The sequence below is a fragment of the Calliopsis andreniformis genome, chromosome 12 (genome assembly GCF_051401765.1).
Source record: "Calliopsis andreniformis isolate RMS-2024a chromosome 12, iyCalAndr_principal, whole genome shotgun sequence".
Lineage (NCBI taxonomy): Eukaryota > Metazoa > Arthropoda > Insecta > Hymenoptera > Andrenidae > Calliopsis > Calliopsis andreniformis.
The window spans coordinates 7,277,628-7,291,468 of record NC_135073.1 but is presented as its reverse complement, the minus strand read 5'-3'; the positions used below and the strand labels follow the sequence as shown (position 1 = coordinate 7,291,468).

The following is a 13,841-nucleotide window of genomic DNA, read 5'->3' as shown; positions in this document are numbered from 1 at the left end:
AAATATATGAGGCCAGTTTAAAATTATTCGATAACTTGGGATAGCTAGGATTACTTACGTCGTATGTCAAGTCTATGTCACTTTAGAATCGTAGAAGTGACTTAAAGCAAAAGACTCCTAATAAGTAGAACTTCCATTTTAAAATTGGACAATAGAGACGAGTAGAATCAGTACATAAAATAATTCAGCGAATTTTTAAAATGGTTTTGTAAATAAATTTTATGATGTTCAGGTGAAATTATAATAACCCCGAAAGAGTGAGTAAGGTCTAATATCGTTTGAAAAATCTGAGAACAATTACTCACCGGTCGATGATCACAGGGTCACTGGGTGTTTCGTTTCTGTTGCCGCAGCTCTTCTTATCACAACACCGGCTGGAACGAAACAAGACAGGCGAGTCAGAGATCAATATACATAATTTTCAAACAGTTCTTTCGCGAGGGTGTACTGGTTCTTGGACCTAATTCCATCGGTGGATCCACGAGGGTCAGAACTTTCGAGACCACCTAAAAACTACCGGAACCCTTGAGACTTCACAAGTTAGGGGGGTGGAGAATCATCAAGCCGAAGTCCCATGGGTCAATGAGTCAGCCACCCTAGGAGAACGACTGCACCCCCGTGTGTTTCGTTACGTGTGCAGTTTGCCACCGCAAGGGTAGCTGCTTACACAGAGAGCGGATCTACTTTACATGCATACGTATTAACGCGTGATAGAGTTAGGATGTCAAGGTACATTTGTTGTTATAAATCTTTACGAAATCATGGGCTTGAGACTGGAAGAATCCTTGTCTTAGGATGGGTTTGATAATAGCTTCACCAGAATCTCACTTTTGTCATACTGTGTTTATCACAATTCTCTACTAGAAATTACGTAATGATTCTAATATTGGGTGAAGTTAATATATAGATATTGTATTAGGTAGATTATTATTTCTACAAACTTTGAGAATTTTTGTTAATATCAGTTATAACTATATCAATTAATTTTACTTTCGATTATGAAAATAAAACTATTACCCCTACAGAGACATTTATAGTACACCTATGATAAACTAAGGAATTCACTTTTTCTTAGGCTGAAAACAAGTATTGAAAAAGCTAACTCACCTGCACATTACTTCATGGGTCAGCAGTACTCTGCACATTTCAGGATTCTTATCTTGTCCTTCGTACATGATAGCCTAAAACAGACGCATCAAATATGGTTACAATCACATAGAAATAAATTCCTTTTAATCTGTAAATTATAACGTAATCATTTATACACCCGTATACGTATATATTAAATTGTATTGAGTACATTATCATGAAGGGTAATTTGCTTTTTACCAGAAGGACCTTCAAGAACTTTTATCTCTCGTTGCATTAGACAATTCAGGAGCCAGTAGAAAACACGTAGCGCATTAAAGAACTATCTGTACGGATGCAGGTCGTGAGGGACCATTTCCCCTGCAAGACTACAAAGCCGTGGGCGGCCTAAGTAAATCCGTTAAGCCTCCTTCACGACCTCCTGATTGATTTTTATTTAATGACAACATGTTGTTACCCTGCATTCATGCACTCACAGTTGGGGAACAAGATACGGATTAGCCGCGGAATAATAAAGCACTGAAAGGCAATCTTCCTTTGATCTTGGTGTGTGAGATCTTTTGAGCAGTGAAAAACGTCTTTTAGCAAACTTCAACACCCACCATTTAATACCAAGTCAAGAATTCTGTTGGTTTATAACGAATTAAATTTGTGCAATTGTATTGTCGATACAGATTTCTGTAAATTAAACAATTATCTTCACTTACACATATTTTCTATTAAAATATCTTGCCACTAGTTTACAAAAACACAAGAAGCTTAATTCTGCAATAATTAATTACAAAAAAAAATTATTATAGAATTGTGATGTATATAAAAATTTATAATTCACTAAAAAATATGTTGATCTATTATTATCACCAAATATCAATTAAACCTAGAAACAGATTATAATCGTACAAGCCGACATATTAGATGAATAAAAAGAAATATGTATTCCATCCACAAAATATCAACACAAATACATAGAATATACACGTAAAACCACATAATTCATCGAATTGTTCAAACAACTATTCATCATACGAATCTAAAAGAAAATCGTTCGTAGTTGCTCGCGTCAAACACGTTAATCGTACCCGCGTTCGCAATTTATGTACAAGCTTTGCAATCGCGTGTGACGGCCTAAATTGCCGGAGTTGGCGAATAAGCGATAAAATGTAAATACTTTGAAACACGGTATCCAAGGGAATTGGTCGAGTTGACGTTGGTAGTCGGTGTGCAGGAGCAGCAGAATGGCGGAGAGAGTCGGTAACGATATGAAATACACTTCGCCTCGGCAGTTAGGTGCGACTTCCAGAACGGCATCAAATATTTATACGAACAAAATAACCAAGTTACAACGTAAACGAACCGCGACGGTTGGCGTTCGTGGCGTTAGGTAAATCAGTGGAGGATCCACCCCCCGTCGAAGTGAAAACGTCAGCCAGGGAATATAGAGGGGCAAGAATAAACACGAAGAATGAGGGAAGTGGATCCGGAGAAGTAAGAAGAGGAAGTGTGCATGGTTCCTGGAAAAAGGAAAGCGAAAGGAGACGTAAAACGTTACGTGCCTTCTGGCCATTATCCACCTCTAACAGTTGAGCATCATGCGATCTTATTTGTATCGAGAATAATTAACATGAGTGTCCAGCTTGTACGCATTAACCCTGGCGGCTTCAGGATTGGGATTATACTTCCTGAACAAACATACTCTTTTCCTAAAATTTCCGTCACCATAATGCTAGGAAGCCTTTGTGCTGAAATTATTTTCCTCGCAATAAAAACCACTTCAAGTTCTGTATCTACTTTGTTGTTACATGGTTATTGTTAAAATTATAAAAGTTTGAATTACGTGAAACACTTGTTGTAAGTACCAAAAATATGTACTCATTTTTTTAAGTAAATGAAGTTATGCTAATTTGTAATGGTTTTATTTAACATTTAATTCTTATAAGATGAATCTTTGTAGTGTAATGCGCTTTTTTAATGAGAATTTGTCAAGTTCTACAAACTTGTCAAGTGAAATACGTCAACATCCACTTTTGAGAGCATTCAAGTCTTTCTTTAAAAATTTTAAGATCAAAGATTTGAGTGTTTGAAAATTTCCAAATCTTCAAATCTTTTACAACAAATCTATAGTGACCTTTGTATATTACATTAGCTGACAGTTAACACATTTATCTACAACTTGAAATTATTTTTATCATAAAAGGCTGGGCTCTGTAAAAAGGAATAGTATATGGCATTCTTATTCAGCACGGTGTACATTTAAAGTGGCAGTTAGTTAAAGCACACGCACTGCTGCTTCTGTAGAAACCAATAGAGTTGTTTAATGTTGATGGCATTGCTTGGATAATCTTGAGCGGTATGTACATGTCACTAATATATAATAATTACTGTTTACATACGTAACGACCGTCGGGTAGGTCACGTAGAGCTTGTGATACGGCCTACGATATTATTTGCTTACTGGCCGTTACCACTGCTACGACACGTGTTGATTTTACGTACCTGTCGCGCTTGCGAACAATTACAAGCAATTACTTTTTACCACATCGTTCATTCTCGCGAAACGTTAAGTTTCATTGTTTGTCTCCATTCCCATTAGGGTGAGATGCACATCTTATCGATAACGCAGCCGAGTACACGAATGGGAATCGATAACTAGTCATTTCTCTTTAATGTCAGGTATACGTATCTTGGATCTCAATATTGTACTCAATAGTATGTAGCAGTCAAAGTGTTAAACAGAAAAGTCTGGTTTGTTTAATCATCAAACTTTCAATAATCTACCTTCTGCGTACACAAAGCTGGTGTCCCATTTCTCTATGCAAATATTTTCCGTACCCCATTTCATTCCTTGGACAAACGCGTCATCGATGTTTAATTTGTTTATTGATCGGATTCGTTATTGTTCTACGTCGCCGATTGCCTCTAAAAGTAGTCCAAGGTTGCAAGAGCGTTGGGTTCACCGTTCCCAAAAGAGATCTGAGTGTTATTAGTGGAGTCGTTATCTACGAGCCAGCTTCGTAATCATATGGTCCCAGAAGGGGTGCTATTGGCACTATGTCTCTTTCACCAGCATACTTATTCGTTGAATATCACGTGGTTATGCCGCTGGATGTCTCAAGGGGTAGTTGGCTCAAGTAAGCAGAGGGAGGTTGGTAGCAACGTCAGACGATTCGTTCTGGGGATGCGACCAGTCAGCATCAGCCCCCCGGGGGCCTTTCTTCCGCTACCCTTTAGTCCCAGTAGGAAGTTTTGGGCCTCCCCGCTGCCCTCCAATTCCCACGGGAATTACTCACGAAGGACTAATAGCGATAATACCTCCGTACTGGTGATTCTAAATTTTCTGGTAATAAATGTCCACCCTCTGTGTTGGCAAAGTGACTATCAGTTGGTCAATGGTCCTTTAGGTACCTTTCTGAACTTTTGAAGTAGAAAATTATGGAGTACTTTAAAGGATGAAATGTCTATGATAGTTTTAGTTGTATTATGTATGAGTGTGGATAATTATTAAAATTGCCACTGTAGTTAAAATTAGAAGTTTTTTTACAAAAATTGTCTAATGTCTAACACTTCCTCCCTTAAAATCTGTTGACTCTAATAAACTCTAATGACTCTAATAAAATTTGTTGACTCTAATGAAAATAATATATTATATAAGTGATTACTTTAAAAAAATTGTCTCCTTCCTTTTTGAACAGAAATATGTCCACATTTTGTAAATTTGATCCACAGCTAATACAGTATCAGTATTTTTACATAATATAGACACTGCATGGTATTACTATATAAAGATAACAATTGAAAGCGGTATACAAAAAATTTACAATTTTGTAGATTATTAATTTCTATAAGTTATCCATGAATATTTTTTACATTAGGCTCAAGAAATTGAAATAGCATAAAAACTATGATCCATCACATTAGTTAAAGATTTATTTTTTTAAATTTCTTATGACTTTTAATGGCAGTAATTTATTAAACTCATGACGTTATTTATTCATACTTCAAAAAACACAATACCATGGACACAATGGTATCCAAAAAAGGATTCCATGTATGCTAATAAAACCATAGCACGATTTGAGACAAGGATCCAAAACTGACTGTAGAAGAAGACAGGAAAAAGGCGCAGGCGAGTGCAGATAAATTCGAAGATAGTCATTCAAATCTGCCGTAATGATTTCCATTCCGAATCGATTCAGAAAGTCCCCTGGGAATCCTCCCTCTATACTCGCTGTGCAACCCCTGTCGTCTGACGTACACGCCATCGAGTAACATGCATACAATGTTACTCTCACCCCTGAAAAGAATGTCCACCGCCGTAGGGATGGGCGGCGCACACTCTCTCCTTATCTGCCGAGGATTAACTTATCTCGAACTTATTATTTCCTTAATCTATAGTTAAATACTCATATTTCAGTATTACGTACGACCCGCTCGAGGGGGTTGATACCAATTCGATTTGGTAATGTTTAAGGATTACCAAAGCTACGTCATCCCTTGATCTTGAATACCTCTTTCTTTCGGGCAGACGTTCCTACACGACGATGAAGATAGGAGAACATTAGCTCGATATCGATGATCGATTTAAGAGGGGGGGGAGAACATACGGGTGGTATTATCGGTATGACGACCCACAGAATCCTACGAGTCTGCCCCTTGAATTCCCATGGGTAGTGTTTTGCAAAAAAAGAAAGAAAAAAAATAGGAAAAGTTCCGACTGATCATCTCCAGCAGCGGATAGAGAAGTTGCAGCTTAAAAGGGTTAGGTACAATTTCCTGTTGTTCATTCATTTAGAATAACAGCGGTACGCGGTTCGCTGCCTTCCCCATGCCCACCCCTTGTAAGTGCTTTTTTATCCCCGGAACTAATTACCATTTAGCATTTTTAATCCTGCGAAAAAGCGCATTCTGGACCGCCCATCCTTCTCGTTTCATCCCCCCGGCCGGAAGTTCGCTCTCGAGCGCTTACAACGCGCATTGTTAGCGCCATTCAGCCGCGGCCGCGCGATACTCTTTTCTTTCTCTAGAAGCTGCTCGTATTTTTCTGGAAATTTCAGCGAGAAACGCACGGCAGTTCTCCCGACATTCTGTATTTTTTTCCCCTGCTCCCCCGTCAAGGGTGCTCTCCTCGGACTTTCCCGTCGGACGGAGCTAGATATAGATACCCGCCTCGGCCAGAAGCGAAGAAATTGAAGAACAGCTTAAGAGTGGGAGGGCTACGTCCCGCGGGCTTATTAGTCAGCTCGGTGTAGCAAATTATTGCGGATTTATGGCCGACTACTTAATTCGGTTTCGAGGCACTCGGACATTGTTTCGAATTGGAATTTGTGGGATCCAGTTCGCTCTTTGGTTACAATATTTTAATGAATAGTAATTGGAAAAATGAAAGTATGTCTAAAAGATTTTTCAATTATATAACATTAGTGGTTCTTGAAGCTAATACTATAATAAAGTTTTATGAATGAAAAATAGTATAATGAAAATTTGAAATGCATAGTTAACCCTTAACTGAGGTGGTTCGTAGCACTAACTCAACTTGATTCTTTCATGTATGAAAAATATTTATAGATAATTTACAAACACCAATAAACTAAAGAAGCATGAATTCTTTACAGCTATATTGTTATTAATAATTTTCTATAATGGAATCGAAGTGGTTCTATAATATCATAGCCCAAAGGTTACACAATACATTTTCAACATTTGTGTATGTGTACCCTGTAGTCTTTTTTTGGTTTGCTTCTACACCATCGAATTCATCTCTCTTCCGTATACTTATTTTCAAGAGATGAAAATTAAAAGTTGTATCTTTCAACTAAATATATTTTTCAAACATCAAAGCTTTACACGTAGGTACATAAATAATCAATACTATAGTTTCACTTGTCTTGAATAAAAAAGCATTTCAAGCCCTCAGTCATTTTAATCATTTTAAATTAAGGTTTTAACAATGATTCCATTGTCTGCATACTTCTCCAAGTCCTCGAATTGTGTGCAAGATTGCAAGTTTGAAGAACCCATAGCGAGCTAGAACCTCCTATCTTCATAATCATTGAAATAGCTCTCTTTTATTCGCATTTACATGATATATGATAGTCTTCAGTTTCTAAAGCTCCAATCCAGATGAACTCTTGTCGTTCGTTAATTTTGCAGGACACGATACAGAGCGAGAACACGTGAAGCCAGATTTGCTAAACACTTCGTACGAGTTGTTGCGCGAAACTCCATACGCGAGACCGAGTAAATATATATTGATTCTCGCGTCTGTATGTCTTCCTCTCACTTTAGCAGAATGGAGGAGACGCGTTCAATCGAGGCTTTGATGTATAAATTGCAGCTTTCTCGTTTTCGATCCCACCACCCCATCCGACTTTCTACTCCCTTTACTGGCACGATTCCTCCATAGAGACGAAAAGGGTATTCTGGCATCTATCACTTCCGCTTTTCTTTTCCTCGTGGACAATCGTTCTCGAGAACTATCGAGGCGTTTACTCCGTTCAAGATTTCGTTTCATTCTTTTACCAGTGTTTCTACCAGTCCTAGGGACAGTTATATTTTTCACGCTCTCTACTAAAAGTCCAGGCGAGAGGGATGAATTGTTTATAAAGAGCCATGACATAGACGTTCTCCTTCCTGGGTGTTTTAAAAGATAATATGGTCCTCTATTGAGAATTACTTTTCGTTTAGAATTGTTAATAAATATTGAAGCGAAATTCGTATTTCATTGTAATAAGTCCACTGTGATAAAAGTCAGTTAAAACATTAGGAATTATTTGTGAGCCTAATTTTAGGGATTCTACTTGTGAAAAATTTCAAATTTAGTAGTGAATAACAGATAGAATTATATCTCCACTTTATTACAATATAATAAAGAATATTTTATATCTGTAGACACTTAAATCACGAAAACTTTTTTTCTAGACATTTGTTAACGAATTTCTCTTTCTCAAATATCTATTATAAACTTGTTTCGATTTGTGACGCAGATCTGCTACCCACCCTGATAATTTCGAAACCTGATAACTGCAGATTTTTTAAAGTGTAATCTAAAGTACAGATCGGCCATTCGTCGCTTAAAGATATTCAGCCTCACGACAGCTTAGAACCGATTAATAAAAGGAATGGATCGCGAATTGAGGAACGGTCTCTGCCGACGCAAGGCCACTGCGGCTTAGTAATTTAATCAGCTAAAACTAACATCAGCTCTGTTTCCCCAACCCTCTTCGCCCTCAGCCGCCTCTTTCTTCTCCCTACTGCTCTTCTTACCTCCGTAACCGACCAACCCCAAGATGATTTAATCTCCTAAAATGGTGCAGGTACCTATAGGCACTTAGGTCCGGGAGTCGCGACACGAAACAAAATAATTCAAGAAAGTACGTATATCTCTTGCGCGATAGGCACATACCCTCTTGTACTGTCAACTCTATTTTAGCATACTCTATGCATAAAATTACTTGGAATAAAGAAATATTCGGGACTCTGAAATTCTCTACTCTGTTCTGATTCTTCTGAACTATGCTTTGCAAGTTATATGAACATGCATAGAAAGGATATTCGAAAGACAAAAATTCACAATCATATCACTCTTAATTACGGCGCGAAATAGGAAGTGTTTAAAACGTAGAGAAATTAAGGAAATTTATACTTTTTATATATTTAAGAAAATTTATATTTTTGGCAATGTCAAATCTTGGTCACAGTACTTCAGGACATTTAAAATAAGTAACTATGGAATTCAAATAAAAATTAAACTACTGTCAACAGCAACTATACTTTACTAATTTAACTTTACAAACAAACATTCTTTTCTGTAATATTTCTTAATATTTTGTAACAAGTTTTGTTATTCAATTGACAGCTTTAAAACAGTTTATGTGTCTACTAAAAATTATGGTAGAAGGTATAATATGAATGTAATATACGCAGGAAACCATTAGAGCTGATTATAAGAGAATACATAAATTGCAAATTGATAAATGGAGTAGATATAACACAACTAATTACATTTCCTGCCTCCATAACATACATACTATTTTCTACTTCAATTTACAGAACCACTTCTTCCCAATACTCTCAGAAACCACTCTTATCCCATCCCAACTCAAACACACACATGAACACACATTTTCCAAAAACCTGACATTTTCTCATCCCAGAGAAGTCTACTACTTCATAAAAACCTCTAAGACCCGTTTATCAGCAGACGTTTTTTTATTACCTCTTATCTCCGCATTCTATCAAACGTTCACGACATCGTTAGATGATGCACACACCATAGGCGCGAAAAGCGGCTACATAGGAAGGCATAGCGGCCGAAAGAGCACCCTCGAACGCATAAAGGACTTATCGTGGCTCGTGATCGGGCCGCGTATTTGCGTTTGCTCGAAGGTTATGATCCTTCTTTACGCCCTATCACTGCGCCAGAATCTACGGCCCTGTGTACAGGGTCACAACACGTGGTTCGCCGACCGTGCGCAGTGTTCGCCACGTGGCGCAGATAACAGGATGGGGCAGGCTTGCGGCGGTGGCTGCTTTCCCGGAGGGGCAGGAATCAACCCCCCGGAAAATTAAGTGCTTGTAGCTCAGATGATAACAGCGGTAGGAACGCGTCACTGCCTCTACTTTGGACGAGCTCCGTCGCGCGGAAACGGCTCAACCGAGAGAAAAGGAACGCGGGAACAGACGGATTGATTCTGTCTGAAAGTTCTACCTAGTGAAAGCGTCGTTGAAAACGATTCTGGTTATCGTATGATTTCACTGATATTTGGATCTTTCAGTGTTAATGAGATCTACTCGTATTTTAATCTTCTTTTTAGTATTCAGCTGTTGACTGAGTCAATCTTTAATTAGAGATTTATTTAATGTATTTTATAATAGCTACTAGAGTTGTTAAAGCAAGAATAATGATTTGGAATACTGTGGTTATTAATCTTCGGATGGCGGGTCTTTTTGGACCCATACTAATATATGTATACTTTGAAAATAGTTTCTCTGCAAATTTTATATATTATTATATATCTAAAGAATGAATAAATTCTTTATCCATTATTTTCATAATGCACACGCAAAATACTCAGATTAAACCTGACCTATAGAGTGTTATGTATATTTTGAATTGAATGTTATTGCCTTGAATTGCAAAACTATTATGTATTGAGACAGCACATTTACACTTTAATACGCTGCAAACAATTTCCTACCTAGTATAGATACAATATAAAAGAATAAAAAATGTATTACTCACTTGTTTTGTAGCGGAATCAATAAGCCTCACGTAAATATCCTGCACCTGTCTGACTCCTGTGAACAAAATAACAAAAAAGATGTGTGAAATAAGTGAATTACATATCGTGTAAAATTGATGCGAGTTAGCATTCATACCACGAGCGAACAACACAACATGTATGAAACGAAATTATGCAGTGTGTTTCGTAACATGTGAATATACCTTAAAAGTTGAATTTGTACACAAGAATAATAAAAAAATCCCCTTTTATTCTGAATTTACAGACATGGCTGTGTTTCAGTAATTTTTACTGCAAACTAAGCTAAAGTAATTGACTCAACACTTTCTACTATCTTGTTCATGATCGCTTCCAGAAATTTCTGCTTAGCATTTTCTTTGCGTTAACATGCAGCTGAAAATTCCTAGTGCAATTCTAACACAGAATAATCATGACCACATCAGTCTGACCTTTTTTCAGTGTTTTCGTCTACTAACTACAATCATATAATTAAGCCCACACACTACGAATCACTCTGCATATACAATTTGTAAAAGATAACGCAACTTGCACTCAAAAGTACCATTATCATAAAAGCCATCAAAAAGATCCTTCCTCAGAGCCGAATGCAAGACCATAAATTGCACAGCTTTGTGGTTCGAAAGCATATTGCAATTAGCGCAGAGGGGCATAGGAAATGCTGAACAAAAATAGTCATTCCGAGTTTGGAACCGAAAACCGCTTTGGCGTGACTTTTTTCGGCGATATAAAGACAACACTGCTCCTTATTCAATTTAGCCCGTGAGTTTTTCAGTTATCCGGTAAGAAGGCCCATTAAGTTAAGAGCGTTGCGCGCGCAGGCATTTGCGACGGATGTGCATGGAATACGACGAATACGGAAACGAGTCCAAATTCTGACAAGTTCGGCGCCGCAGAAAGGGACTGTCCCAGAAAAACTTACATATTAAGGAGCATTTAAGGTGGACGACGAGGCAACAGGACCGATCGCGTCCCAGGGGGACGTATGCACAATCTCCATGGTTTTTGCATGGGCCCAGCCCGTACTTTGTACGGGTCGAGCACCGACTTCACCGAGAGGATCGCTATGCAACGAGTCAAGGTAGCAAGACAAATTCTTGTACGTGTAGTGAGTTAATTATTTTTCGCAGTGTTAGCATTTGAGACGAGCTGTTTGCGCTGGTTCGGAGAACCCGATCAGCACGAGCCAAACGTGTTGAGCTTCAATTAACTCCTTGCTTTACAATTTTCCTCAGGCTATACCTGTAGGAGCTAACATACGGAGAAAAACAAGGGAAGAAGAGAAAGTAATTGATTAGAGAACTAATTGTAACTGAATAGTTAGTACAAAATAAATGGATAAATCAATACGTATCAAAGTCAAAGGACTCTTTAAGGATATCTTTGTTAAATTTGATGGTATAAAGAAGTTTGCTTTATGTATGGTATATAATTGATTATAGGTGTTTGTCATATATCAAAGATTATACATCACAGATTAGGAATCGTTTCAAGAATCGATTAACTCATATCTGATATAAGCGGGACATTATGATCGAAATTACTCATTTACCTATCATAAAATTTATTATTCATATTCTACACAGCTATAAAGGAGCTAAACTAGTGGTAGCACGAAAAGTAATGTACATAAGTAGGTATGTTATATGAATTAATAAACTGGCAGACTGTGTAATTTTGGTGAAGTCGTTTTGACCCTGAACTGACATGGTGGTATTATTGGAATGCTATATTATGTTGGAATCATAAAAAAATAATGATCAATTTTCCAGTTAAATGTTAAATTAATAAACATACCTATATTGTGAGATTCGAACCATGCTATACAGTTAAAGATGAACTCACTTTATAAAAATTAGACGAGAAACTAATTAATGTCACAGGTGAAATATTTTCTAATTAATCACAAAATTTTAAATCCATAAATTTCAATTCATATAAACAAATATTTTGAAACAACATTCCTCTAAATATTACTCTATTAAAACATGAGCTAGCTCTTTACTCAACTTAATTAGAATTAGCAAAGGAACTTATTCCAGAGCTAATGGGATACGTAGACTTTCATTGAAATTTATACCAACGACGCCATAATTGCGCAACATTACTGCCATTAACGATAGATTAATTTGTTATTACCGGTTCACTGGTGCTTCCAATTTATTACCAATTTATTACCAGAATGAGCAATTTTGTCGCGCGATCAACCTTCGCGCGCATTACCGCGTTGTTATCCGTTATCAATAACGAAACTACCTTCCATGTGTGAACACGGACGTGTAGCAAGTTTTCGAAACCGTTGCTGCCTTCCAGAGGGAGCGGCAGGTAATCCCAGGGAGTATTTTGGACAGACACCCCCGTGGCTTCCGGTCTCGCGTATCCGGTAAGGCCAGTAATCCCAACATAAGACTACCAGGCACTGCGGCTACTGCAGGCCCAGACTCAGGCCGCATAACGTTGCCGTGGATTACGATACTTCGGCCGAAACTAGCTCACAAATTACCTCGAGAAACCGTCGTGGCTTTACCGGAAGATACTTGCGCACCCCACCGATTTGCTGCTTTCTATCCGACTAAAGAGTAGAGATGCTGGGATTCGTTGGGAAGGGTTGCTAATTGTGTGGTTCGATTGAAAGCCATTGTGTAAACAGAATGAAGTGTTATCAGTTCTACAGACAGTAGAGAAATCTCTGAAGAGTGCAAAAAGGGAACGTATTTAATTTTTGGGGATCACTCTGTAGATAATGATTGGAAAACATTTACTAGAAAAATTGGGAAATAATTTTGTCTCTGTAAATTGAGATTCGAATTGCTTATTTTCTTTATTTTTTTATATCAATTCTGTATACCAGAATATAATATTGAAATAAAAAAATTTAATTTTGAAGGTTAAAAATGTTTTTCCTCTTATTTTTTAAATGACAGTCTGGTGGTCTTAGGAAACTACGCTCACCAGCATCTGTTATATCCTCTACGTGAGTGTATTAAAAAATGTAGCTAAATTTGCATAATCTTCTGCTATAGTAATATTAAATATAAGATGATAGGAAAATTGTTTTAAGAAATCTATTTCCTATGAAATTTTAGACGTATGAAACACCACACAGCCTAACGACAAAGTATTAATTTCGAATATTAATATATGCAAATTTCTCAAATCTCTTACACTCTGAAATTAGGCACATTAATCTATACATACATTAAAAAAAAAAAACACGAAATTAAGTAGAATAGTTTACATCAATTAACATTGCGAATAATTTTTACATGCACTTCGTAACGCATAATACCAAATGCATAGGCATGTAACGTGGAATTACAAGACGTATCAGGTTCATCGAACAACGAGGAATCGTCTCCGTCCCCGATGCTCGGTATGTAAACAAGACAGAATAAAATCAGTAGTCGGAGCAAGTGGATTCATTTATGCAAGTGCATCGATGCATCTTAAGGGAGCACGATTACCAGCACGGGGCTGTGATGTACCACGCGGAGC

At 37.4% G+C, this 13,841-nt stretch overlaps 1 protein-coding gene across 3 annotated transcripts in view; it reads right to left on the bottom strand.

Moving 5' to 3' along the window:
- Kn (EBF transcription factor knot) overlaps positions 1 to 13,841 on the bottom strand; it is a 111,436-nt gene that overhangs the window by 77,317 nt on the left and 20,278 nt on the right. For all 3 annotated transcript variants that reach the window (XM_076388511.1, XM_076388512.1, XM_076388513.1), the window contains exons 4-6: positions 10,328 to 10,383; positions 1,108 to 1,181; positions 306 to 374 (exon numbers count right to left, since the gene is read on the bottom strand). In XM_076388511.1, coding sequence (XP_076244626.1) covers positions 306 to 374; positions 1,108 to 1,181; positions 10,328 to 10,383 — 199 coding nt within the window. The remainder of the gene's footprint in view (positions 1 to 305; positions 375 to 1,107; positions 1,182 to 10,327; positions 10,384 to 13,841) is intronic.